Source organism: Nyctibius grandis, chromosome Z, assembly GCF_013368605.1.
Source record: "Nyctibius grandis isolate bNycGra1 chromosome Z, bNycGra1.pri, whole genome shotgun sequence".
NCBI classification, from domain to species: domain Eukaryota; kingdom Metazoa; phylum Chordata; class Aves; order Nyctibiiformes; family Nyctibiidae; genus Nyctibius; species Nyctibius grandis.
In genome coordinates, this window is record NC_090695.1 from 76,147,937 (window position 1) to 76,174,214 (window position 26,278).

Consider the following 26,278-nt stretch of genomic DNA (forward strand, 5'->3'; position numbering starts at 1 on the left):
AAAGAAAACAGGAAGCCTGAAGGATGTGTAGCTCAGTTCTTTGACTTCCAGCAAAGGCTTTCTTGAAGGAATGCTATATCTCCATTTTCTGTCCTCTCCAGGAGTATACTAGTAAAAATTTGGAGCAAGGAGTGGAAAGAATGAAAGGTTACTAGCAAGAAATGAGTAGAAAAGAATAAGGGTCACTGAAAAGCTATATAAAGATGGAAAAAGTGACCCAAGAACTTGGAAGATGAGACAGCTACATGTGACGTAAGGGTGTGTAGAAATGTGAAGAAGGCATTTCAAGATGATGCTTTTTAAGAAGGAGGAATAATTTCCACAGTGGCGTGCAAAGGCTGAGTTCAAATGAACAGCACACGCAAAAAGAAAAAGACAGACATAACTGTCTCAGAAAAGCATGTGGAGTGAAACTTTCCTACAGCACTTATCTGTCCTTTCTTGGCTTGGTAAGTAACTGTTGTCTTTGAAAAAAAATGAACTGAAGGCCAGGAAAGTTACTAGCATTGTCTGTGTGACTACACCATGGACTCAGTTTGAAAAATACCAGTTAGATTTCACATCATTTTTGGTATTTTTTTGAACGCTGAATACACTTAGCGCAAGGGGTTTTCCGCCGTGACTTACAGAATAGGAAGTAGTAGATACAGAGAGCAATAGGTGTCTCCAAAATCCTTTCTGTGGTGGCTAATTTGTGGGTTGTGTTGTATGTCTGGCCTGATTGGGAAAAAAAAACTGCAGTAGTCTTCATCTGGAATTTTTAAATGGGCTTAATTTCTTGGCCATTTATAATTTTCTCCCTTTTGTTTGGTTTTCTTTGCACAAAAAAAAATAGAAACATATGCGGAGGCTGATCTAAATTTGATAAACGTGATACTTATGGGATGTCATAATGTTGAAGTTGTTTTTCGTAACACAGAAGAAAAGTTCATGTGATCACTGAACTGTAAAACAATAGTTGTTGAGGAAATAAATGTATCCTAAATTCCAGCAAGTAATTCTATGAGTACTCTTCTGTGAGGGTGGGGTTTTTTTCTTTTGATGTGAAAAAAAACCATTAACTTTATTCCAATGCTCTGTAGGTGACCATCTTTCCTTGCAAATGTGTACATGGTCTACGCATTAACCTTCTTGCTGTATAAGTTTGTGTGAATCCTAGTTTGTGTGGTCGAGTGAATTCTTTTGCTGTTCTGGACTAAATTCCAATGTGCCCTTTGAAAATTCTGCAGATCTGTTGTGAATGGTCATGTAAGCAAGTCGGGTTGTGCAAACTCACAGGCTGGTTTTGCAGCAGCCGAGGGGCTTGGGTGTTGACTGCATACCCAGTTCTCTTGTTATTCTCAACGGTTTTTTTTCTGTCCTACTTAGGAGCAAACACCAGCATGACTAGGGTCTGAGGAAGTACTTCTGTGTTCCTACCAAGGGTTTGTGGGTGTGGAGGAAGGGTGCGAGGACAGCAGGGACATTTTGAGCTACCATGGATATCCCCACAGATTTGGTGCCGTCCTCTGTGATGTCCCAACCTGAGGTGATTGAGGTGAGTAGACCACCATGGAACTCTGGCAGCTGAACTGACTGAACCCCTTTCTTATTCCCTAAATGAACCCTAGCTTTTTTTCTCCTGTATCACTTCTGAGTCATCAAGGGAATTATTCCTGAAATATTGTATTAAAGACACTTATCATTTGCTAAGAATGTTGTTATACTTTGAGACATGACATTGCTGTGTTATACTACTATTTGTAGAAGAAAATATATGGCAAAATATGATCTTTATTTACTCCATGTAGGTGGTCCCTGCACTATGGTTTGATTTTTACTGTGCCTAATGAATACAAAGTAGAAGAAGGTCATAATGTGGTTCAGTTGGAATAATACCACAGAAAATTTCAGGTTCAGTCTTCTTATCAGAAAAGCTAAAGTTTTAAGCCAAAAGCAGCAATAAAGTTAATAATATACTTACAATTGCTAACACACTAATCTTGCTTTCATGAATCAAAGTGTGTGTTTCAGACTTGATATTTATAAATACCTATGTGATTTCTTCAGCTCCATGTACTGAACACCAAGTACTTGTATTTTCTGGTGAAGTAAATATTAAAACAGAAAAGGAGATATTAATAACAGTCAAGACTTCATCTCAGAAAAGCATTTTCAGAGTCCCTTCGACTTCATAGAGGCCCAAGTGACTGTTGCAACTTAAACTTTTTAAGGATGTATATTTTACTGAAGAGGCTACCACAACTGATTAAGGTAGATGTCAGAAAAGTGGAGATCTAATGTTTAATTTGCTTTTTTGATGTTATTGTTTGCTGGAGGTTCTTTGGCTCAGGAGACTACAGCTCTTAGCAATACGCACTGAGAAGTGCACTAGTTCAGAGATCCCTGGACCCTGTGCAGTTAAAAAAACACATGTCCACTAATGGGTGGTGATGTGAAACAAGCTGAATCCAAAATAGGCTTTGGGGAAACTTCTTTGTGCTCCTCTTCCTCTTGTGTTTCAAATTGAGAACTAGTATATTTTTAAAGTATTTTTTTTTGCTTTTCAAGTCTCTGTCCCTGTTAGGGTCAGAGGAGGAATTTGGTGTCTTTACAGCAGAACAGAATCCACCAGGAGGTGGATGCTGTATGCTTGTGTCCCATGCTGCCTGGCTGCTGCTGGACTCTTCTTCCTTCACAGAGAAAGACTCCCCCAGGCCATCTCCTCATGTGGTCTGAAAGGCACTTGCACCCCTGTCTCCATGGATTCTTACTTCAGAGCCTTCTTTCTGTATGAGAATTTTGTGTATCTAAGGATTGCTCTTTGGGATAAATGCCTTCTGGAAGGGAAAATAAGGTCAACTGTGGTGGAAGAATGAGTGGAAGAAAAACCCCTTCTTGTAAAGGACTTGATGATCAGCATAGTCACCATTCTGTTGTACTTTCGGGTGAATAAATGCACATGTCCTGTGTCTGCAGAGAGTTTCTGAGGAATAAATCCTGCACTGGACTTGCATCACTAGACCAAAGGCTAGAGATAAATGGATGATTCTAGTCATTGACTGGTAATCCAGACAGCTCTCCCTCTACCCTTGGGTTTTAGAGACTCTGCTTCAATGAGATTTGGCTTGGGAGCCAAAAAGAAATGGCAGCAGGAAGCAAAGGAAAGACTGGTATCTCCATGTGGGAGATTATGGTAGAAAAATATAATTCTCTCAACCTTGTGTTCTAAAAACAGACTGAAATTTCATATCTATATGGGCAGACTTACATGCATGCATGAATTCCCACCATTGTGGATCTGATGGTTGATATAAGGCTTCAATCCTATGTAAAGGAGTAAAGCTCCAGACGATCAGCTGGGAGCCATGTGTATGTTTCTGAGGGTAAGAAAGAGCTTTTTAACAGGCAAGGACATAATGAGACACATAGCTAAAGAGACAAATCATTAGATCGAAGTATTGAAGTAAAGCACTTTTCAGACTGGGAATGCATGAGCTTGCCTTTAGCACTGGTGTTGACATACAAATGAATTTTGGATATAGTATAGAAAACTATATTCATTAAAATCTTTTTTTTTTTCTGGAGGGCATTATTTTGCCTTTTAAAACTGAGCAGATGCCACAGCGTGCTGCAGAAGACATTTAGAGTCTGATGTTTTAAGGAAGGATTTCTTTTAAACTTGGAAGTAGCCTGCATGCCTTCTGCATGAGCTAGATGGCTTCTCAGTTACAAAAATAAGTGGTTTGCTACTTTACTTTAAATTTTCTTTATAGATAAAAAAAAAGATTAAAGATAAACTTTCCTTTAGCATTGCCAGGATGGTTGGTTTCCTTCACATTTGGTCAATTTAGTCTTAGAGGTAAATAATAGCTATTTTGTATATACATGTGTGTATGTGTATACATTTCAGTAATAAGTATTCCTCTGCCCATCATCAGTCCTTTAACCGCACAGGGCACACAAGAATAGGCTCTTACTTATCACAGAGGAGAATCCCAGAGATCTCAGCAGGACCTTTTACGATCCGAAGCCCATCCTGACATTTTTTTGCTTGGGCTCAAATCCTACAGATGCATGTGGTTGCACCACAATGAGGGAAGTTCCTGCTAATTTAATTGCAGATGGTATCTTTCTCAAGATTTGTCTTCTGAGTAAGGTTAAAAAAGATTCACATTTTGGGAAGGTTTTTGAAAGTCATATCTTGATACCAGGTGTGAAATTGTTGTTACTGTTCTAAAATATTCTTACTGCTAGTGTGTCAACAACACTCTACTCAAGCAACACATTTTCCACAATCATGCCTCTTCATACCCTCCCTATGCACTGACCTGTCCAAAGCTCTCTGCTCCCATCTTCTTTCTTCCCTGCAGCATCCTGTTACCAGACAGAAGGAATGGTGATTAAGAGCACAGATTTAAGGCATCTTGGTCATGTTTAAATGAGAAGGATAAGTTAAGTTTCAGGGTAGTTTAACTACCCATAGCTGAAATCTGGAATAGAAAATAGTTTTGGGACACCGTTCACAATATGTCAGAGAAGTCAATGAAACAAAAACTTATTCTAGAATATGCTTTGAGTTTTTGGCGATGGGGTTTTATTGTAAGGCAGAATTAAGGATCTGTAAGGATCTCAGATTAGCTAAGCCATTCTGCTCCTAAAGAGAGAGAAACAAAATGTAACAGAACTTTTTGATTTGTAAGTTGGGGATATTTTGTGGTACATGTGATGACTTCGTACCTCAGCTATGTATAAGCAAAATTGTATCATAGAAACCTGATTAGTCTGAGAATTAAATAAGCAGAAAGTTAAGTAATTCTGTAAGAAGCATTTAGCATCCCAGAGGGCTTTGCTGTTTGCAGAAAGGAAACATAACAAGTGGTGATCTAAACTGATTAATATACTCTGTGGAGTGATTAGTATCTTCTCCCTTTGTGAATGGCATGAGATGAATTCTGCACTAAAAGCTTTGAAGAAGAAATTATTTGAGCTCCAGTTGCCTAATGAACCAGGGACTTGCAACAGTGCTTCAGAAATGCTTAAAACAAGAAAACAACAAAAATTGATCATTCTCTCTTTGCTTTTGCCAGCAGTGGATACTACCAGCCAAATACTAGAAGTACATGAGTATATTTAAATAACTGCCTTGCAGCTGTTCCAAAGAGAAATCCAGAGCAGTTTCCATTATAGTGTCCTTTCATGGCTGTGTGGTTACCAGAGCCAAAAAACGCTTCTCCCACTCTGTGCCGTTGAATACTTCTCTATTTTCCCTTCTTTTTGTTTGAATTAGAGTGGAAGAGATTTAAACTACCACAGAATGGTCATCCTCAGAGGCTTTTTCCTCTTTATAATGATGCTTGAGAACAGGCTCCTGTGGGTTGGCACAGCTGTTGTCACCCCTTTCCCCAACAAAGCTCAACACAATTTGCATTTTGGATCTGGTGCCCAAATTTCTGCAGCCAACAAATGTGCTGATTTTTTTTTCTCCCCTTCTAGGTGAGTAAACAAGTTAACCTCTTTACCAAAACAGACCTCTGGTGGTGGTAAATAGGGTAAACAAGAGAACAAAAGGAAATAGTGAGACTGGAGGAAACAATTTGTGATTAGAGGTGTATCCACCCAGTTACAGGCATCATAGGGGAAACTTAAATACCAGTGTGCTTTTTTTTATTCTTATACTAGATGAGATTGCCAGGGGTTCAAAGTACATCTCCATTTTGTTCAAAGTAGACCAATGCTGCCTTATAGGCAGCTGCTAAGTGCTGTATGAACAAGTTACTGATAGAGAACCCATTGTTGCCAGAGCCCTCAGAAAGATTGTTTTCTGTATTCTGTTTATATATTTCACAAAGCAGTACATCAAAGCAAAAGAAACCCAAACTGCCTGATGTATATTTCAAGAAAAAAAAAGTGTATTAGCCATGGTAAACCCAGGATAGTTGTCTTATTTCCATTTGGAAATCTCAATTTCCAGCCCAAAATGAAATTTGCTATGCTCATTAACATAATTTTGAGTAAGCATTTTGCTTGTAGACTAAACTCTCCCAAGTGCTTACTTTGCTGGTTTGCTTGGTGAGGAGCGATGGAAGGTGTGCCCGGGAGATGGAAGTAGCCCCAATAGCCTACAGCATTTTTTCATCATAAAAGGCCAGTCTTTCAGCTGCTGGAGCCAAGAATTAATTCCAAGCTTAGCTTGCTGGGCCCAAAGGATGAATGTTGCAATTCATTTTGCATGGAAACTCACTTGGGATGTTAGAGGTGTGGATTTTTTTTTTTTTCCTTACTGTTTCTTTCACCCTGATGGCTTCTAAAGTGACACAGATAGGGGAGTGTGTGCTGCACCTCCCTCCAGAAGGGTCTTCGCAGGGCTGGGGTCTTTGGGGAAGGTCTGTCCTGCGCTGCAGTCACCCTGCACAGCAGCCTTCAGGGACTCACAGCAGGCTGGATGTTTGGCTGCGGTGTTCAGGTTGAGGATAAGGCAGGTCGGCAGCTGGGGAGTGAGCTGGGTGAGACGGCCGAGCAGCCTAGTCTGCATCGTGACACAGACTTTTTTTGAAGGCATAAGAGGGGGCATATTTCAGTCACTAAATTAGCTGATGGAATATAACTGCCTTCCTGTGTATCCCACGATGCCAGGAGGTGTTGAGCGTATACCTGTGTTTGGCTAATGTTTGTGAAGCTCAGCTAGTCATGAAGGCTCCCCCAGAAGACAGTGAAGCTCAAAGAGCTTTGCAGAAGCCCTTTCTGTACTCTTGTATGGGACATTTGGGCTCAACTACCCAATTTGGGCTCAACAACCCTGAGCATGTCTCTCCTTATGGCAAAGCCAATTAGCTTATTTCTGCAATACCTCTGCATTGCAGTGGTGGCCTCCCTTGGAGAGGAGCTTGGAAGGCAGAGACGGGGTGACAGAGAAGTGCTGTGTGGTCTGGGGACAAATCTTCAGTAATCAAAGTGTTTAAGCCATCCTAGCAATATAAGAGGGGTTGTGATGATGTAGAACTATTCCCTGATTCAGTCTTCATTTCCTCTTTAACTGGAAAACATTCATCGGAACATGGAGGTAGTGCTTGGCAGGGGTGCAGCTCATCTGAAAATGCTAGATCTGTGGAAAAGGAGCAACAATACAGCAGTGTCTGCATTATTGGGTAGGTTGCTGGAGGGATGGGTTCACTTTCTGTCTTTCCTTGGATATTTTTTCCCCATTCTTCTAGCTTTTTAATTTCCTAACCTTTTGCTTGCCTAATTCCGCAGTGAAAGAGACTTTGTGTGCACGTGGATGCACATGTGTGTGCATGCTTCCTGTCTGCAGCCGTAGAAAGTGCAAGAAGTTGAAACTACAGAGCTGTCAACGTCGGGCCCTGTTGGGCCAGCTCAGTATGCTCCTGGCCATCACTGCTCTTCACTAATGCTCTTGTCTTTGACTAGAGAATTGCATGGCTCCTTATTTGTCTGTACTGAAAAGCTGTAGGGCTGAGTCAAGGTATTTCAGACCTGATAGTTAGCAGCCCTGGCATCTTCCAGAAGAAAGGCATTTTTAGAGTTAGCTGGACTTCCTGCTCTCACCCATTTCTTTTTTAGCCCACAGAAACTATTTTTGAACTTGCTTTTGTAGTAGTCGACAGTGAATAATCACTAAGGAAGGTCAGTCTGTGGTTTTATAGTCAATCTGTGGAGATTGTAATCATAGTTTCCAACAGGATCTGTGTCACTTGTGAATTATACCTTCCAGCAGTAAAATTGCTTCTTTTTCCAGTGTTCCTGGTGACTAGATCTCGTTGGTACACTGAGTGTCTAGATATGTTGGGTTACCCTTTTCAGGTATAAACTGTAGGATACAGAAATTCTTAGTTCAGTTTCTAGTAGTTGGGGCATTTATTAGCTCTGAGACTGTGTAGTAATACAGTCTACAACAAAAGCATCCTAAAAATTATTGGATGTGCTAGCTATGGCCACACGATCCATAAGTAACTATGCTTTATCATGTTGTAGCAGAGTTAAAGGGATCCCCTTGCAAAGAGATTAATTTCCTCCTGTTTTTGCAGCTATGTGAAGGGCAAAATAAGTCTACAGAAATAAAGAAGTGGCCTGCTGTGACTGAACCACCACATCCTATCATACAATTTTTCTTTAAGTCCGTTGAACTATTACTTTGGGAGATGCAATTCTGAAAAGGGTATGTGAGGAGCTGTTATATCTTGGTGGTAGGGTTTCATACTTTCATTGTGCAGGTGAAATTATATCTGTGCATAAGGCATAGCAGGCATAAGGCTATAATGAATCAGGACCCTTGTCTTGAGATCTCTTGATTTTTTTTTTTTTTTTTTACTTAAATTTTGGGTAAATGACTCCTCAACTTCTACTTTTATCTTTAAAGATAAAACACCATCTTTTCCACTTTATTTTTAAACCTCTTGTTTCTTGTGTTCTGCAGTTTGAACAATGGTTTGTGCTTTTCATTAAGTAATGGAGAAATTTTTGTTGCAAATTAAAATTTTTTTCTCATCTATTGTGACTTTGCTTTCATAAAATCCATGGTTTTGCAGTTGTGGGTTGAGAAAGTATTTATATATTGATTCAATTACTCCTATACTTACTTGCTTATGATTATTTTAAGGATATTCTTAATTGATACCCTTATTTAGGGATTTTGAAGTTGGCGGTTCCCTGAAGTTTTTCAGCTCTAGCCTTCCTGGTATGTTGGTAAACTTCAGATTATTTACCTAAACTGAAAACAGTGCTACTGCTTCTCCATTCACTGCTGCACTAAATGTAAAGCTGTAAGACACCTGTTGCTGTTTTGGAGTCCTGGTCTACCTTTCCCAAGTCTGCATTTCCTCTGAAATGTTTTCTGAATTTCTGGGCAGCACTGAGAATGATAAATGTTATTTTTGGGATCCAAGGGTAGCTACCTCAGAATTAAAAGCTCATCCTGTATAGAATGAGTCTCCTCAGAGTCTCGCAAACATTAAGGAGACTGCATGCAAGCTGCATGACTTCTGCAAATTTGAGGCCTCTGGCATGTAGTTTACATTTCGTTGTATGCAAAATTGTCATCTTCCTCAGACTTCCTTGCCAAACAAATTGCTTTTCATCTCCTCTCTGTGTACTGGGTAAGAAAACTGCAGCGTGTTGAGGTTAATTCAGTAAAAGGGAAGGAGCAGACTGTGTTTGGAGAGCTCAGGGTTAAAATATTTTTAAGAGTTTTCTTGGATATGGAATAATTTTTGTGGCTTCCAAGTTTTAAAAGCTCTGGAAAAGTCAGACCTTAGTATTCTAAGAATGTTCAGCTCCGTTTCTGTCAGCGAGAAATAAATGCACCCATGCAGGATGGGAGGTGGAGGGGTGGTCCTTTTCTTTCTTTTCCATTTTTTTTGTTAGGTGGACTGAGGAACTCTGCATACTCTTGGATTGCAGTGAAGTTTGTAAACTGATCATTTACCCCTCGGGCACTTTGTGCTAACTAATGCTTCGTTTAGACAATCTCCATCAGCAGTGTTTGAAAACTTGTTGTTGTTTGTTTTCCACCCTAAGCATCACTCCATGCATAGCCCTCACCAGGTGGGCTATCACTCACCACCCAGCTGCCAGGATCCAGAGCTCCCCTCTCATCTTCCCACTCCAGGCAGCCAGTGCCTTCTCCATGTCAGTCTCTTCCCTGAGAGGGGAAGGGGGTAATGGCCTGCTCATCCAAGGACATCCCATGGGCAAGCTGCTCCATGCCTTGGATCCAAATCCTCACCCCACTCTTTAAGCTGTGATGGAGAGGTGGGGCAGCAGCAAGATGAATCAAGCACAAAACACTGGAAGGTTGCATACACGGGCTCTTCTTCCCAGTCTCCCCACTGCCACCCCAGTGGCATGGTCACGTGCCATCAGAGGAGAGGACCCAAGAGGACAAGTATAGCAGATAGTGGCTGGAAAGGCCAGTGCCAAGGTGACATTCTGGCCATGGGATGACTCAGTGTTGACTGTAGAAGCAGGCTGAGTTTTATTTATTAAGTCCTGGTGCCAGATTTCCTGGTCTGTGTGGACTGTGTTGTGGTTATAACTACGTCTCATGATTTTAAAAGATTTAACTCCATGTATTCAGGATTTTCTTGTTCTTTGGTTTGGGACAACTGTGTCTTGAGTATTAAATCAGCCTCACGTGGTTAGAGGAGGCTTTGCTTTTAGCTTGCTATTACTCCATTTTGCTTTATCTGTCTTGTTGGTTTATAATTTCTTTTTCTACACAGATGTGTCCTACAGATTTAGTTAACATGGGCAATTTGCAGCTCAGTTTGTTTAAACTTCTATTGAGATATACTAAATGGATGAGGTAAATCTCAGGGCACTGCACATCTGGCTTACCCAGGCAATGAAACACATTAAGTGGAAACTTCAGGAAATTAAAATGTAAACTTCCCTGCCCCTTTTCCTGCAGGGGCAGGAGAGGGGATGGGTCTGCCTGCTTGCATATGCCATTATGGTATGTTAACACTTTCAGTACTCAGAGATACGTTACATTTCCCTTCTGCTTGAGCCTTTCCAGTCAGATAGCAGCATTACGGGTAAATATAATGCCTTGGGATTTGTAAGTTTGTGACCTGGGAGGTCAAAACCTTCCTGTAAGATATACACTGGCATCCGAGACAGCTGATCATCTGGAAGTCCTCTGTTTGAACTTTTGTCAGCAAACTGTCTCCTCTTCTTCTCTTCTTTCCCTTGGGACTGAACAGATGGCTTTTAAAGAAGACCCCAGGTTTTAGATTAGCATGCTCTAAAAACAAAACTTCTCTAAAATCCTTTATGGAAACACAGTGTTTTGTTCCTGTGTCTTCGAAATGAGAGAAGAAGCCAGTGAGCCTCATGCTGTTCCTGCAGGATTACTCAAGTGCTGTCAGGCTTTTAAATTTAACAAGTCTGACTGTAGCATTTTACGTACTCTTAATGTGCGTTGCATACATTCAGCCCTGGCTTGGCATTTTGTGAGTAAGACAAAGGCACAGCACGTATCAGTGCGTGTTACCGTGAGATTTTTTGAAATATTTTGTTTCAGATTTCATATGAAGAGGCTGGGGAGGATATTACAAAATCGGGGGACAATTCACATTCTAAGCCCATGTGCAAAACAAAGCCACCAAAAAAAAAAAACAAAAAAAAAAAAAAGAAAAGGAAAAAAGTTATCTACTACATTTTAAATTTCTGAATTAAAAATATGTGTTTTGCCAGGTGTAGCTGGCCTCTCTCTGCAGGAGCAACAGTGGAGCAGGAATCGTTGCATATGGGCAGCAGCCATCTGAAAGAAAAATTTAGACTGACAAATATATAGACAAAGAGAGAATTTATTCAGGATCACAAAAGTCTGCTAGATCCTGGAGTCCTGACCACCTCTGTAATTCAGACTGTAAGACTGCATCCAGATATTCCTACACAGAGAAAAAAAACAGAGCATTCACATAATTAATGCAGATGTTGGCAAGCTTTTATGAGGGCCACTAATTCATTCGTATGACTTCCTCTCTCCCTCAAGGGTTCTTATACTTGACCTGTTATTACCACACAGTCTTTAACCAAAGAATTAAAGCCAGATGTCTTGTAGCTAGGTCTCCCTTTGTTAACTATCCCTTATAAATCGTTTTTTCTATGCAACAGAGAGATCCTACATGAGAACTTTTAAAAATTCTTAAATAATTAAGGCTGAAAGGTTTCTAACCTAAGAGCTGATGAATCCTAGAGGAACGATAAAAGTTTTACAGTCACTGTGCTGAGAAATACTATTTGCTGAAGCTTTTAACTGTCCTGGGTCTGCAAGTGTTTCTGATCGATCTCTAGGTTGGAGGTAAAATCATTCTAAAAAGAACTTTTTCTTCAACACAAATCTAAATGTCATGTAATGCATTTGGGATATAGGTGGAAAGTTTTGTGTATTGCTTTATTGGAATTAGCCTAATTGTGTGGACAAACAGAGGGAAATGAAAGGAAACGGAAACGGCTTTGGGCAATTCTAAGAAAATCTTTATCAGATACTATTTTCACTCGAGTGCAATTAACTAATTCTGTTTCCCAATTTTGTAATTTTTGGTTTCAACGTGAAGGCTAGGTTAGCTGTAGCATTTCCTGCAGAATGGCTGGAGCTGTCCAAAACATGGGGTTTTGTTTGCATGTTTTAATGGGAAGAAATTATCATATTTTAGTGTTGTTGATTTGTTCTTTGATTGGGCTTTTTGGCTGGTTTCTTGCTAAAACTGCTCCTTTTCTGTAAAAATTCAAGTTTAGTCAGTAGAGTTTCACAGCCATAAAAGCAGGGTGTCAGAGCCGGGTCTCCACGGTCACTATAGAAAGAGACTTTTTTTGACATGAGTTTCTTATTTGGTTTTTTTTTTTTAATTATTACTTTTACATCCTTGTTGTTAAGCCATGCTAAATAAGGAACCAGGATGTTATTCAGAGGAGTTTCTTTTTCTAAGGTTTGCCTTTTGGGAATTGCATCTCAGGTAATTGATTATAACTGAGGAAGGAAGCTCATTAAGCATTTGCTTGTTAGCCAACAGTTTTATGCAAAACTTCTACATTCTAGTGGAGTATGGGGTTGGTTTGTTGCACCCGTAGCTGTGCTTAGCTGAGTACTCTGCAAGGAAAACTAATCATGTGTTCCCTGACAGAGCCATGACAATACTTAATGCAAGAAATAAGGTTTGATGCTTTTAGTACTAGTTAAGTCAAATACTGCTTTTCTGATTTCTTGCCTCACTCCTATTTCAAATTGGAATAAGCCAGTTCAGATGAGTTATACTTAAAAGCATGGTGTATTTCAAACCGTGTTTAGAAACATCGCTGATGGAAAAAGAAGAATGCTCATAGAAATACAGTAGCGTGCCTCTTTTATTGTTTATAAATGCACTTCATGCTTTATGGACAGACATGGCCCCTGGCCCTGGCGATTCACAGTCTGAGGGCATATCGACAATCTTAATTTAGGGTGTTCTTCCCAGTTTTTAAGACAGGACAAGGGGGAATGCTCCTAATGGAGAGCTGAATGAGTCAAAACTTGCTGGGAAATGTAATTGAGTTTTCCTCCTCTTTGAGGAGCTCTTCTTTTAACACGGCTACAGCCCAACAACGGTTTTATGCACTGATAACATAAATAAGGTGTCCTGTAACAGAGTTAACTTTTCTTAATTGCGAATTGCATGCCCTGAAGCTTGTTTGCTATGCAATTTACAACTACGTCAGAAATCATGCTAGCTCCCACAGCAGATGGAAGCATTTCTGGTTGTTTCTAATCTGGTTGCTCGTACTAGACTCCTCAGAGCAATTGTTTGTGAGTTGTGGAATGCCATTTGATCTGAAAAAATAAATTTGTTCTGAAGCGTGTTCCCTTCCTGTCCCCCTTCCCACTCTCTGTGCATGTCTTGTCCATGGAAGCAAGCATATGTTTTCAGTTCTGATGTCATTCTTTTTTTTTCTTTCTTTTTTCCATCTTCTTTCAGTCCACAGCCATGAGTGAACCACAGTGCTACTACAATGAAACCATTGCCTTCTTTTATAACCGAAGTGGAAAATATCTAGCCACTGAATGGAACACTGTCAGCAAGCTTGTAATGGGACTGGGGATTACCGTCTGCATCTTCATAATGCTGGCCAACCTCTTGGTTATGGTGGCTATTTATGTCAACCGCCGATTCCACTTTCCTATTTATTACTTAATGGCCAACTTAGCTGCTGCGGACTTTTTTGCAGGGCTGGCCTACTTTTACTTAATGTTCAACACAGGACCCAACACTAGAAGACTGACTGTAAGCACCTGGCTTCTCCGTCAGGGTCTCATTGACACTAGCCTGACAGCCTCTGTAGCCAATTTGTTGGCCATTGCTATTGAGCGGCACATTACAGTTTTCCGAATGCAGCTACATACTCGAATGAGCAACCGGCGAGTGGTGGTCGTAATTGTTGTTATCTGGACAATGGCCATCGTCATGGGCGCCATACCAAGTGTCGGATGGAACTGTATTTGTGATATCACTCACTGCTCCAACATGGCACCGCTCTATAGTGACTCCTACCTGGTCTTCTGGGCTATTTTCAACCTGGTCACTTTTGTGGTCATGGTGGTCCTATATGCTCATATCTTTGGGTACGTCCGCCAAAGGACTATGAGAATGTCCAGACACAGTTCTGGACCCCGCAGGAATCGGGACACCATGATGAGCCTCCTGAAGACTGTGGTCATTGTGCTTGGTAAGTGCTTACTTTGCCTCCCCTGTTCTCCCCACTTTGTTTCTTATCAGATGATTTCAGTAATGCATGTCCAGCTTCTGGGAGGTCCACCACATTTGGAAGACACTAGATGAGGTGGGGGCAATAAGAACCCCCAGCATTCATTACTGTGTTGGGACTATCACCTTTATTTATGGAAGTGTGTATCAGAGACTTGGTCACTCAGCCCTGTAACATGAAAGTGGTGAAAATCCAGGACCTCAAGGTGTAAGGTGGTGTTTTTCTGCAGCAATGAAGATCTAAGACCTGTTGTAGCAGCCTATCCTGTGCAGTGTTTGCCCTTTTGCCTTCGAAGATGTCAAATGGCTGCAACCTTAAAATAGTACAGGGAAGGCTCAATCTACCACTGAATTACGTCTTGTCTCCTTTTTGCCACCCAAAAGGTGTTATGTGTATTCAGGCACTGCTCCCATGTCTGAACAACAATGAGGGGCTACAGGCTATTGATGAAAACATTTTGCATGCTAAGCAGGACTGCGTGCTCAGTTTGCTCAGGTGTATAATGTTTGGCACATCTGCGTATCTGCCAATTTGCTAATACTGAGAATTAGCATGTGAGGCATTGGTGTGCTTCAGCACACTGCTCCGGAGGTGCCTAAGCTTCAGGGCTTGAAAAACGGGGAGACATGAGGCAACTATCATGACAGACTTTGGAGTCAGAAGGTTCCTGTCTTTTTGGGAATGGCTGTATTTGATTTTTGTCTGGGGCTCTCAGTTTCATGATGCAAAAGCACAGCCTGGATACTGGGTGCTATTCCCTGGTAATGTTCTTTGCAGTTTGTTCTCCTCTTTGTTGCTGCAGATGACAGTGAGCTGCAAGCAGGCAGGGATGGTGCCACTTGTCTCCTTGTCCCAACCTGTATTGCTACCCGTGAGGTTCTCCAGCGTGGTACACAGGTCTCTTGGGATCCTAGTACCATGTTGCATCATGAAGTTGCCCTGATAGTCCATAAATGCAACTGTACACAGTCTTCAAAGCCCAAAACTAAACTCCAGTTCTTTCTCTGACATCTGATTTCCATGGTTTTACACCATGACTTGTGCTTTTTAGCAGTTACTGTCTGCACAAACACAGCAGAATAGTTGCAGAGATTTGTTGTGAGTCACTGTGTCAACTCATATGTTAGTTTAAGAATGTATGTGTTGCTCTCTGACCTAGTGATGAGCTTTGTAGCCAGAACATGAACTGTGTAGTTGACTAACCTGTTCAGCCATTGATAAGTTGTATTCCTACGTGTCCTGGTCTTCTCTTCAGGGAAAGAATCTCTGAGTTTTGCAAGGGAGGCTGTAGTGGTGGGTAAAACCTCTCCTGACTGCCTGGTGGTTCGGAAATCTGTATTTCCCCACCTCCATGATCCTCCTCAGAGAAGGCAAGATGAGGGTAAGAACCCAAAGAGGTTTTGCAGTGTCTTTTTAGGAAGTAGATCCTTATTTTCCCTCACGAATGAATTGCTGTTCATAGAGCAGTGGAGTATTTCCTGTAAGGTGAAAGACTGGCTCAGAGTGGTAGGAATAAATAAATAGTCACTGAATAAATAGCACATGGCAGCTAATTGTAAGCATGTATGGGACTAGAGGTATGTATGCAGCTGGACGGGTAGGTAGTGACTGCACCCTCCTCCACTCTCCTATGAACAAAGGACACAGGGAAGATGTACAGGCACCACAGTGTGGCCACAACAGTAGAGGTGTACAAGGAACATAAAGTAGCCCTTTTTTTTCCCCATAATAAGTACCTTATTTTTTCCAGATATTGTTCTGGAAACAGTGGAACAACTCCAGAAGTTAAGTAGCATTAGCCAAACTGAAGGTGACTCAAGTTAAGCTGCTGATGTAGTTCAGTAATAACTGATTCCTCATTGGGGCTGTTTGGAGTAAGATTTTTCAAGACTGCAGGTAGCACATTTTGAAGCTTTCTTCAAAATTCAAACAAGAGCTTATTTCTTGTTATTGGTGCAGTTCAATTCATTCAGTGCTGTGCACACACTTGTCTTTATCACCTCTTCTAATATTATTTTATTAAATCTCTGTGAAGAAAACAAAGGCACTCCCAGGCTGTGATACTCTTCGTCCTGTATTTGGATCTTCCAGTTCATTATTATTTTGAAAAGGTGGTTTGTTTTTTTTTCGAAGCAGTGTGGTTTCTTTGGTTGGAGGAGGTCAGTCATAGGTCTATAGTGTAAAGAAGCAGCAATGCTTTCACCTCCTTGCCACCTGTGAAACACAGTTGCAAGATAAAGATGTCTGGGAAACAGCTGTGGGTTTGTTTTGGGTTTTTTTTAATAAATAGGAAAAAAAACCAACCTGAAACCAAGAGTCGGGCCTGGGGGCAACCACAGAGACTTTTGGGAGGTTAAATGTTTGTGCATCAGGGTGTTAAGCAGACTGCTAGATGAACCATGAGAAACGTTCATTGGTTGCCATCAGCTGACGAGAGCCCATCCCATCTTACTGAATTTGCACTTCCAATGGAGGATTGTTTTCTGGTTCTAAATTAAAAATGTGAAACATCACTTTGAAGCACTGGTTAGGTGATGTCTCAGTTCGGAGTAGACGGTGCGGTCAGCCTGTTGATCACGCACATGTCCTGGTGCTCTGGCACTGCTTGCAGTCTGCTTGCAAGTCTGACTTAAAATTTTCACAAAGAAAAGATCAAGTGTTGTGCTTCCCGAGTGCCTTCTTGCAAAGACAGTCAATGCATAGTGCTGTGAGTTTATCTGCTTATGCTTTGGGAAAGGCAGAAAAGGTAGGTGTCGTAGGCTGCCTGGAGAAACTTGCTGAATGTTTATCTCATGCTATCTGGCTTTTTCTGCTTCAGTGGACCCCAATAACACAGAGGAAAATACCCCCTGCCTGCCTTAATGGTGCAGATCAGGGTAACATATTGCTTTTTGGCACAGAAACCAACTTTTTGCTGGAGGTGGAGAGGGGAAAGAAACCATTTCAGTTTATTCTTAAGATCTCTCTCCCTCATCTCCTGCCCCACAGCTGAGTGGGGAAGGGAGCTGGTATGTGTCAGCCCACTTGCCCAGGAGGAGGCAATTCATTTTGGAGGAGAGGGAGGATGCCTTGGGAACCAAGGAAAAACAGCTGGGAGTCTGAGTAAACCTATGAGCACTGGCAGAGGGAGGCAAACCAGTCCTCCTCTTAGGATCTTTGTTAAAATGCTGCTCAGCTGTAAGTAACCCCCTTGTGATTTGAGCAGCAATGACCTGTTCATTTGACTTTTAAACTTCCATAAACGGGTCTTCCTGAAGTCGTCCTGCTGGCTGCACTCCCAGGCAAAGCCTCGCTGCTGCAAGCAGAAGGTCATCTTTTCCCCTCTCCCCATCCACGCTACGTTTCGAGAGGCAGGAGCAGGAGGGAACTAACACAAGAGCTTCTTGTTTGTGCGCTGCCTAACACCTCCTGCCCTCCTCGTGCCTCGCTGCCTTGCTCCAGGAGGAGAAGAACAGCTGCGACGGAGGTGCAGTCCTCCCGGCGGCGATCCTGTCAGCGTGTGCGGGGCCACCGCTGACAAGAGGGTGATTGTGTGGGGCGGCCACGGCCGCTTGACGCGCTGGCTGGAGCAGTCGGGATCTGGCACACTGCGTCATCCTGCGGAGCGGGTGGGATGCTGAGTCCTGGGAACAAGGCAAGAGCAGAGAACGCTTTTTTTTTTAACTTTTTATGCCCCTTTGTTTTTTTTTTTTCCTTGAGTAAAATATTTTAAACAGAAGGAAGTGATTTCATAGTTGAGCCCTTTTTTTCTTTTAACAAGGCTGCTTTTGAAATCTTTCGAAAGTAACAAGGGACATAAAGCTCTTTCTCTAGAGCATGCCTTTCCTTAGCGCTGGGGCTAAAGCAGGACTGATCTGTGTACAGCACATAGCCATAAAATCGGGTCTGGTTTGGCTTGCAGCTCAGTGATGCTTTGCCTTTCACCACCACCACGTGTTACATTTAAATGAGCAATCAAGGGAACAGGCAGAAACCTAGCTGATACAACAGGTGAAAGTTGGCATCCTCTCTTCCGTCTTCCCCGTTTTCTTATCTTACATTTAAGCACAAAGCTAAACTGTTTTTCTGGTGGAGGTCATAGACTCTGAATGCGTTTGGCTGGGCCAAATGCAGATTTGGCCCAAAAATGGATGACAACATCTAACTACTGTTTTAAGCATCAGTGAAAGCACCGAAAAAGGATTTCAGAGTCAGGGCTGAAAAAAATAGCTCTGCTCTGCATTTCCTTGGGCTGGGAGTAAGTCATGAAAGGCTAGGGTCTTTCAGGGGTTCTTACATACTGGCATTTGTAGATGACTACTGACTTAGATCATTACTGTTGGAAAGTTATCCTGTATATTCTCCTGCCAAAATGCTGATTAAACACCCATCCTTAATTTGTCAGTTCTTGTTTTTACAGTGTGGATAACTCTTCCCTATACCTCCATACACGTCTTGGGCATTCTTTATTTAGTCATTGGACTGTGAGATTATGATACTGAGGTTTTAGAACTGAATTTTAAATAACAATAATAGCAACAACCCTTTTTACATGTATTTAATCAATCCTGCCAGTTCTGTGTTGGGCGAGTTCTCAATGGTGTTTGGCCAAAATTAGGTGTGCCTGTTGAGCCAAGCACCACAGCTAGCCCTCAGGACAGAGGGAGAGCAAACACGACATGATTGCTTATCCTTGATGTTCCTGGGAACTAAAAAGACACTTAGGTCTTTCCCGCCTGTAACACCATCCACTTTGTTTAGAGGAATGTGGTTTATTCTGTAAGATTTGGAAACTAATGTGGGCACAGATAAAAAAGTGAAGGTACTTTTCGTATAAACTGTTTTGATTTAAAGGAGTCTCACTGTGCTTGAAGACAGTCCCTTACGTATTATAACAAGGCAATAAATGCAAGGAAAACATCTGGAAGTTCAGTATAAACATCTGGAAGGGGGGAACTGCTCAGCAACAGCTTCTTTCTTGCCCTCTCTTTCTGCCAGTTATGAATTGCATGAGAGACTTATTTTTGTACTTTTGTAGCTTTTCTTTCACAACTAGGTACCAAACGGGCATGGAAAGCAGCAAATAACTATGGTAATGCATGTGAGTGTCAACATATGCTGTAGCCAGACAGTTAAAGCAAATAAAGTGCATTATTGATAACTTTAACCCTTCTGGGTAATTGATTGATATGCAGCATTTCATTCCAAGATCAAAAACATGACGTTCTGTGGAGGCACATTTTTTAAAAGATGTATCTAATATCTACGCTGTCTCCCCTGGCATGCAGTCTGCATCTTTTCCTGCTTCTTCCCCTCATGCAGTAAGAGCACTTGATTTTCAGTAGAAAATAAAAAGATTGTGAAACCAGGCTACAGCCTGAATGGCAGCACCCTGTGTTTTGCCAGAGGCATGTCTTTATTTCCATACCCCTCATGCAGTGTCGGGTGGTTAACTGCCATGGCCTATCTTCATCAGCCCGCAAATCGTAGGGCTTTGATCTACCTAAGCCTTATTAACTGTGTTTCACCAGTTACCAAGTAAGTGGTCCTGGGCCAAGATGCAGATGATCTTGTCTAGACAGAGCTTGGTTATGGCCTCACTTGGGCTTCGGCAGACCCTCCCTGCCCATGGAAAGTTATTCTGGTGGGCCAAAGCAAACATCAGCCCTGGTAGCACAGTACAACTGATAAGAGGGTCTTTTGGAGAGGCCAGGGTTTAACTCTGAGCGCTGTGACTGGAAGATGACAACTTCATCATCTATTCACCTCTTCCATGAGGAGTCCTGCTGGCCTGAAGAGAGCCAAGCTCTCGAGCAGTGTTTCCCCTGAGATGACTGAAAATGAGAATGTCACCTTAGCTTGGAGCTGTCCTTCCACCAGGTAGCAGTGGCCCTGTTTGGAGCAGCATCCAGTTGGTTTTTTCCCTTGATGTTATTACATTTTCCTTAGAGAGCTGGGCTGGGCAGTGAGATCAGGCTGGTGTTCAGATGAAGGCAGCACATTTCACAGCTTCTTCTCTGGGCGTGGGGGAGTGTGAAGCCATAAATAACCGGGTTACCCTGTGGCCAGCACGGGGGGCTCGTTCACAGTCACCAGCCCTGCCTGACCCCTGCGTCACAGTAACGTCGCTTGTGTGTTGATTTAGTCCTGACGGAAAAACAGGGCAATAAACTCTGGAACTGGCGCTGGCAATATGAGTCTGAGCATCAATGACTTTCTGTTCTAGCACACAGGGTGCAGTTATGTGCAGTCCCAGTGTTTTTAGATAAGTATATTTTAAAAGTGCATAAGCTGTGAATTTAACCCACAGTCGAGTAAACTGGGAAATTGTGGCTGATGACCATAGTCTAAATGGAGCACTCCTCATAAAGTTTATGAGATTAATGCTTATTACCGTTGCATGGAGAGGAAAGTTTTATAATAAGTGTATTCAGAGCTGCAGTGTGACGGCAATACTTTCAAGATGTATCATCAAATATTTGCAAGAAGAAGTAAAATCTTCATTAAAATTATTCTATAAGTTTTTTTTTATAGCATACCTTATCCTACAGGTTTTTTGATGGCTTGGATTTCTTTCTCTTTTCTTAGTGGAAGTTCTTAAGAGTAGTTGTGATTGCTCCTCTGAAGCTTCCTTGGAGGAAAATAACGCATACAGTTTGGGGTGGGGGTGGCTTCCAGGGCTTGCTGTTACTACTTACAATGTATTATCTTTTTTTTTTTTTCCCCCCCATGCATCTTAATGACACTTTGGTGTTGACTTAAAAAAAAAGGTACATTCAGCTTGCAAGTAGGAAGTCTTCATGTTATTTCTTATAATTGTTAGAAGATTTCATTGTGAAATCGTTCAGATTTAATAACAAAAAAAATAGAATTTTCATGATGTCTGTTATCGATAATGAGTGGACTAATATTTTTATGCTTGTACATGTACATGTCCATATTCTTATTTTCTTGATAAGTATAGCTGGATTACTATATTAGATCTAGCACTGTTTTGTAAAAGAAAAACAAATCTTCACAAAGAACTATAAAAAATCAATTAGTTACATTCATCAGGAAAATGGGTTTCTGCTTTCAGCTAAAATTATGGAGGCATGAAAAGTTGCTAAGGATCTAAGCTGTAATCTGTATGTAATTATGCAGTGATTGGAGTGTGTCTTCAATTTAAGACCCTTTGGACTTGCATAGGATGTTTCTTCCTTGCTTGTTTTTTTTCATGCTGCTAGTAAAAGCAATACTATGTGTGCTCTCTGACACTTAATCTGTCTCTCTAAATCTCACTCACTGATCTTTTTTATTGACATTTATAGTCCTGTAAATGAATTCCAGTTGATCTTTTTGAATTCTGTCTAGTAGCCCCAAACCAAATCTCTTCCCAGTACTGCTTGGTTGGTGAGGATATTGAAAGGAAAAATAATAAGGGAGCACAGCATCTGGAAATTACACTGTGGTCAGTTTGTTTGTGTGATAAACTACGTAAGTAGCTTTCTTTTTCAAAACAAGCCCTTGCAAGCTGTCCTTGCTGAAGCAGAAGTTATTGGTGCCTTGGATCCAGGTTGCTCTTTCTCTGAACCTGGAGCCTGACGGGGTGTGTTGGGAGTCTCATTCTAAATGTTTTGCTTAATTTCTTCACTGACTCTCCCAATTGAATTTATTGCATCCCCAGCTAAATCCGATATGTCCCTGGTAACTGTCTTTTCTCTAAAGTATTCCAGGTATCCCTGTATAATTCATTGCTTCACCCTGGGGAAACCATTTGGAGGCTTCCCCTTCTTTCCCCCTTCAGTTCAGAATAAGTATTATTTATTTTCATTTTGGATTCTTTGAAACTGTGTTTTGAGGAACTTCCATCATTTCCCAAGGCAGGAATGTGGGTTTATTTTATTTTTGAAGGGGGAAAATCCCTCTAGTAAATCCATTCCTTTACATACGATGGAAATGAGGCCTTGTTTAATAAAAGTCTTTCCCCTGACTTCAGTATAACTTATTACCTTTTCAGGGAAGAAATAAATTTAAAGGGCAAAGGAAAGCTCTAAGCGTTCTTCCAAGAATGGCCAACGAGGAATAAACCTTGAGCAGTTCTTGGTTTGTACTAATGTTCAGCTTTTGATTAAAAAAAAATACATATAATTGCTTGTGTAGGTTGTGTCTTGTTTCCAAAAGGCTTCTAATAGTGAACTGCAATGGCAAAAGTAGGTATTCTTCTCAACAAGGCCAAGGGAATTTATTTTTATTTTTCTTTAAGAATAATAGGATTTGGAAATCACACCCTTACCCCCAAGCAATAGAATCCAACCTTTTCTGTTGGATCCAGGTGAAATAACAAACTGCTGGCTAAGGAGTGAAATTCACTTAGTAAAAATCCGCACTAAACCAAAATGAATTAGTACCATATCTTGCTCTGCCATCTGACTCCACTTAACAGTTCTACATCCATGATTGAGTACTGAGCTTCTCCAAAATAGTGGAGACGGGGATGTGTTGTGGGACATTTGCTCTAATCCAGAGGTGTTGGTAAACTCTGAGAAAAGCTGAAGGACCAGGGCAGAAATTGTTACCAAGGAAAAAATTTGAAAACCAGCATGTGCAGGAAGACTTACATGTAAAATGTCGGCACATGACCAAGACCTACTGATCTCAGGCTTTTTGAGCTGAATTTTTTGGAACAGAAGATGGGAATCCATCCTTTAGAAGAGGTAATAATAATGCTTTTACGAAATGACTGCTTGCAAGATACCGTTTTTGTGCCCTGGAAAGCACATAGTTGGGTGGGGAGTTTGGTTCTAAATGTTTTGCTTAATTTCTTCACTGAATCTCTGGGTTAAATTTCTTGCATCCTCAGTTAAAACTAATACATCCTTGGTAACTGTTAAAGCAAAGCATTTGCAGTCTGGAAGATCTGGAGTAATGTCTGTGTCCAGCCACTGGCTTATGTTTTCATCTTTGAGATACTGTTCGTCCTTCCCATGTTTCAGCAAAAACCGCTCAAACGCTAAACCAAACTGAGAGCTAGACCTCAGCTTGAGAAACTACGCAAACAAAAATGCCAGCTGCTAACTTGTCACATTGCAAAACTGCATTCAATGAGGCATTGAACAATCATTTGTTTCCACCAGTGGAAAACACTGAGAACAAGAGACTGTTTTGTGGGAGAGGAGAAGTGGTGCTCCTTCTTGCGCATTGCTTCATTGCACATGAGTAGTGTGAGTAAGTGTTCTGGGTTGTCTGTTTTGCTGGGGTAATCCGTGAAAACAGAAGAATACCATTTTAAACCCCAAATTATGTTTACCTTTACAGTTGCAGTGAAACTATGTCCCTTAACATCAAACACCAAGTTATTGCCAGTGGAAAAGCTTGCTGAGACATCAGAGGTACAGCAGCCGGTCAGTGGGGTGGGAAATGGTTGGCAGTGGGTGATAGCCTTCAGACAATAGCCTTTTTGCCTCCCTCCTTCTAGTCTCAGCATGAAAAGCGTGTTGAAGAAACAGGCTTAGTTTGTGTATTTTTTTTTAATAAATGTATTTTGAACCTGAATATGAAAGAAAAATGTGATTCTGAGCTCTTCTTGTTCTGGCTTTATTAGCAGAACAGCTTCCTATTTCCCTGTTTCATACAGTGGGAGATGCTGTCACTGAGATCACAGGTGGACTGCTATTTTTTCTTTTTTCTTTCAGACAAAAATCTTTTTCTTTAATTTTTTTTCAGCTTGTCCATAAGTTTCTGTCACATGCTTAGACATTTGATGTCCTTCTTTAAAGCTGAAAGCAACATCCCCATGCTTTCTGAAGTTCTCGTTTGTGAAGCCTTCCTGCCAAACTTCCACTTAACACCGTCTAAAAAAGTCTCAAGTTCGTTTTCTTTGTATCTACATGGAAAAACACTGATACTGCATTCAAGTGTGCTTGTGTACGTGGCAAGTCCGCTGGTGGACACGTATCCTTTCCCATCAGTGCCTGGAGAGCAGGTAAAAGGACTCTGAGCTTGTATGGAAGGACATGTGACTTCAGAAGCTACGGCATCATTTGTTGTCTGAAGTGTTTCTTTTTCATGCTCAAGAGTTGTCTGTCAGTCTGTGCTGCTTACAGAAGTAGTGAAGCAAAGGGAACTACTGTAACTGAAAATACTTGGCTTCCAGGCCCACTGCTGAACAGGAGCTGTTCGAAGTCCCAGGGATGAGTGCTTTGAAGTTTGAGGGCAGGGTGACCTTGCGTTCTGCAGCTGGGGGAGCGAGAACTTAGTCTGTAGAACTGTCCCAAACATACCTGACACAGGGCTGTCTGTCTGCTGCTATGGGCTAACGTTAGGAGAGCAGCCTCTGTGTGTTGCAGTAGGTTGAAACAGTAATTCCTTGATGTTAGCGCTAAAAGCCTATGACGTTATATTTAAAAAAAAAAAAGTTTCAGGTAAATTTGAGGGGAGTGAGAGAGAGTGCTTCCTATGCATTTCTTTGTGTTGAAGTAAGAGCTATCTGCCTGGGTGTTTCTGCTTTAACAAAGTACTTGGTATCTGAATACAAATTTGCTAATACAACCATAGATATGCAAGGACAGTTAAGATTTTTGAGATATCTTCTTTCATGAAAGAAGTCGTCGTCATCTCCTGAAGAAGAGGGAGGGAATTTAGCTGTTACAAGCAGGAAAAGCTGCCAAGGTCCTGCATTTTATCTTCTTTTCATGGAAATGGTTTCCTCTGATCCTGTACTCAGTACCTTCCTTGTTCTCCTAAAAGCAGTTTTGGGAGCTGTTTCCCATCTTCTGATATTGATGTAACCTCAGAAAGAACTTGTTCTGACATATGGTATTGATAATTCTCGTCTCCTTTTGTTTGAAGATGCTTTTAAGTGCACACTTTTTACTTTTCTAGAAGTACGAGGACTAACACAGAGATGAATTTTCCAAGCAGAAGCTGTGTATATAGAGAGAAAGGGAAAAAAGCCGTGTAAATGTATTGCATAGTTGTAGAATGGTTGTAGCTTTCTTCCATTAAACAAACCAAAATTAAAAACTGTAGTTCAAAAAAAGAAAAACTGAAGGAAATTTTTTTAAAATATATTAAATGAGTTTAGATATGTGACTGGATTTCCGTGATGAGGTGTTGGATTTTTTTAAAGTTGGTTACCTTCATTATTTATCATATATATTACATACTTTCTAGCGTAACTGTGAGGGTGGTGAGACACTGGCACAGGTTACCCAGGGAAGTTGTGGATGCCCCATCACTGGAAGTGTTCAAGGCCGGGTTGGATGAGGCTCTGAGCAACTTGGTCTAGTGGAAGGTGTCCCTGCCTGTGGCAGGGGGGTTGGAACTAGATGATCTTTGAGGTCCCTTCCAACCCAAACCATTCTGTGATTCTATGACAGCGGCATCCTGCTTACATAAGAGAAAAGGGTGCAGTGGAAACTGTGCTCACTCTTCCCAACTTGGAGCAGTTGCACTAACACCCCAAAACAGGTGGGGTACCATGCCAGGACCTGGCGTTGCCTGCCAGTCTCCCGTGTGACACGCTGCCCCTCACAGCCGCCTGCTTTGGTGCCAATGCTATTGCACATGCATTTTTGCTAGCTCCTGTGAATTGGGAGGAAAAACTTCTACATAATTACAAAAAAAAAGTTTCATTTCAAACCTTGAACATATGATGAACAGGCTGTTTTTTTGTCTCTTCAGTTGGCGTGGGGAGTGAAGAGTCTGGTGAATAACAGTATTAAAAAGTCAATCATGTTGTGCCTATTAATCAGCAACTAGTGCTACAAGGTCTACTTTTGATAAAGGCAAGTTACAAGTAAAAATTTACTAGCATAGCCGTGAGTTTGGGTACATTAAGCAATGAGGTGTCTACCTTCAGTTTACAACTGTTTAATGGGGAAATATAATTCTTTTCATACATAGTAAGAAACTGTCAACTTTATGTGTAAAACAGGCCCTTGCTCTCAGTTAATTGGCAAAGGGGCTACAAAGAGTCACTTAACTGCAGGCTGTGAAGAGCCTCATGGATGGAGAAAGGCACAAGCTGAAGGAGTAAAGTCATGTCTTCTCTGCAAACAGAAATGCATAACAGCTC

At 41.3% G+C, this 26,278-nt stretch overlaps 1 protein-coding gene across 1 annotated transcript in view; it reads left to right on the forward strand.

Moving 5' to 3' along the window:
* The first annotated feature begins 1,379 nt into the window (after positions 1-1,379).
* The window catches only part of LPAR1 (lysophosphatidic acid receptor 1), a 49,747-nt gene continuing 24,848 nt past the window's right edge, over positions 1,380-26,278 (forward strand). The window contains exons 1-2 of the mRNA XM_068423388.1: positions 1,380-1,537; positions 13,455-14,202. Coding sequence (XP_068279489.1) covers positions 1,478-1,537; positions 13,455-14,202 — 808 coding nt within the window. The 5' untranslated portion in view covers positions 1,380-1,477. The remainder of the gene's footprint in view (positions 1,538-13,454; positions 14,203-26,278) is intronic.